The sequence below is a fragment of the Pteropus alecto genome, unplaced genomic scaffold, assembly GCF_000325575.1.
Source record: "Pteropus alecto unplaced genomic scaffold, ASM32557v1 scaffold15, whole genome shotgun sequence".
In the NCBI taxonomy this organism is placed as follows: domain Eukaryota; kingdom Metazoa; phylum Chordata; class Mammalia; order Chiroptera; family Pteropodidae; genus Pteropus; species Pteropus alecto.
The window spans coordinates 879,299-881,228 of NW_006436286.1; the positions used below are offsets into that span (position 1 = coordinate 879,299).

The 1,930-nt window shown below is 64.1% G+C and overlaps 1 protein-coding gene across 1 annotated transcript in view; it reads left to right on the forward strand.

Annotated features, from left to right (window-relative positions):
• The window catches only part of ARHGAP17 (Rho GTPase activating protein 17), a 37,550-nt gene that overhangs the window by 28,570 nt on the left and 7,050 nt on the right, over positions 1-1,930 (forward strand). The window contains exon 22 of the mRNA XM_025047278.1: positions 1,831-1,925. Within this exon, the coding sequence (XP_024903046.1) occupies positions 1,831-1,925 (95 nt within the window). The remainder of the gene's footprint in view (positions 1-1,830; positions 1,926-1,930) is intronic.

Consider the following 1,930-nt stretch of genomic DNA (forward strand, 5'->3'; position numbering starts at 1 on the left):
GGCCAGGCCCGCCGAGCTCCCCCTCCCCCACGGGCGCCCCCGGCCCGGGGCGCTCCCCTGCCCGCCCTGCAGAGCTCCCGCACTCAGCACCTCCTCTCCCCAGCCTTCTGGGCCGCTTCTTCACGTGGCATTTCCTTTTCTCTTTTCTTTTCTGGTGGAAATCGTGTCTTCTCTCCCTGGACCCCGGGTCTAGCCCCGCTCACAGATTGGCCCTCCTCCACAGCCACCTTGCGCGTCTTTCCTGCATCCTGCTTCCTGCTTCCTGCAGTCCCAGGCCTCAGGCTGCCTCGCAGGGTGGGTTTGATCTTTTCCGCCCCTCCCCCAGCCTCCCGGCCCCTTCCGGGTGATCTGAGGCCTGCCTGTCTGCAAGCCCGGCCTCCACGTGGGACTCGGCCCCCTGGCCGTGCCACGCTGCTCACAGTCAGATGTCAGGAACGGTCCTGCCCGTGTGCTTTACAGCCGAGGTTGCTTGGAAGGGAGGGAAAGCATGAAGGTTTCTTTTTAAGTCTCTTCTGGTAAGCGGAGTACGGCTCGCATTCCAGATTCCTCCCTTCGTTGCCGGTCGGTGGTTTCCGTGGGGAGCGGGCCTCCGAGTTCCAAGGTCAAAAGTTGCAGGCCGGCGGGGCCGGGCGGGCCTTGTGCCCGTGCGTTCCAGAGCCAGGCACTGCAGGAGCGAGGAAGGGGAAGGAGTCCACAGAGTCCTCAGGGCCTGGGCGTGACCTCCGCCCGCCACTCACTAGCAGGCACCTTGCCAGCCCTTGGCCCCTTGGGGCCTGGCTTGCCGGGAGCTCCCAGCCGACTGTGAGACCTTGACGTGGGGCCCACTCCAGTGCTGGTGCCGGTGCCGGTGCCGGTCCTCCCTCGGGGGCCGCTGGTGCAGCCTCTGCAGAATTTGAGAAATGCCGAAGTCGCTCACAGTTCACTGTTCCCTTTCCGCCCTCTGTGGGACCAAGTCCCACCCCGCTCAGGGACGCTGAGCTAAGCTGGTCTAGGGAAGGGAGCAGTGTCCTCGAGGGGTCCTTAGACAGGTGATTCTAAGGCCATCTCCCAGATTTATTTGCACTTGTATCTAGAATGTACCTTGTAGCTCATATGATTCTGAAATTGGTAGAACCTATTACTAAAATAAAAAATGAAACCCTCTAGGAGGAGGGCTTAGGGCTGGGGGCACATGGGCAGACCAGCCGCGCCCGGGGTCACCCCTGAGCTGTCCCCGCTTCTCTGCGTGTCCCCTGCGTGCCTGGGCTGCCCGGGGTGGGCGGGGGAAGGAGGAGCTTGGAGCGGCCTGCGGGCTGGTGGCCGTGTCGGCTGCTGCTCTCGTAGAGCTTTAAGACGGCGGGTCCGTAAAGGCTGCAAGCCAGGTCCTTTTCTAGAATCAACTTATTCCGTAACGTTCGAGGACAGGCACGTCGCAGAGACACTGCCAGCTTCCCTTCCCGTCACTCTTCCTGTCACCCTTCCCGTGCCCCGGGTGGCTTTGTCGCGGCTGGGAGCCGGCACGGTCTTGCTGGTGCCCGAGGCCCCCGTTGTGTTGGGAGGTGCACTGATGGCCGCCTCCTGTCCAGGCTCGCGGGCGCCACTGCGTGCGGACGCCCTGTGTCCCCGTGTCCTGTCTCCTGGGTCGCTGCAGGTCCTCACTCAGTCTCTCCGTGTTGTCGTGGCCTTGGCAGTGTGGGGAGCCCTGGACAGCCGTGTCGAAGACCTTCCCTCGCTTTGCCTTTGTAGACGTTTTTCTGCTAGTTAGAGTGGGCTGGGGCTGGGGAGGCGGGAGGTGCGGAGCCACCGGCCACGTTGGGCTGGTGACACGAGCGTGGCCTCCCCTTTCTGCAGCCGTGAAGAAGCCTGCCCCGGCACCCCCGAAGCCAGGACACCCGCCACCCGGCCACCCTGGGGGCCAGAGTTCGCCAGGAGCAGCACAGCATGCCGCCGG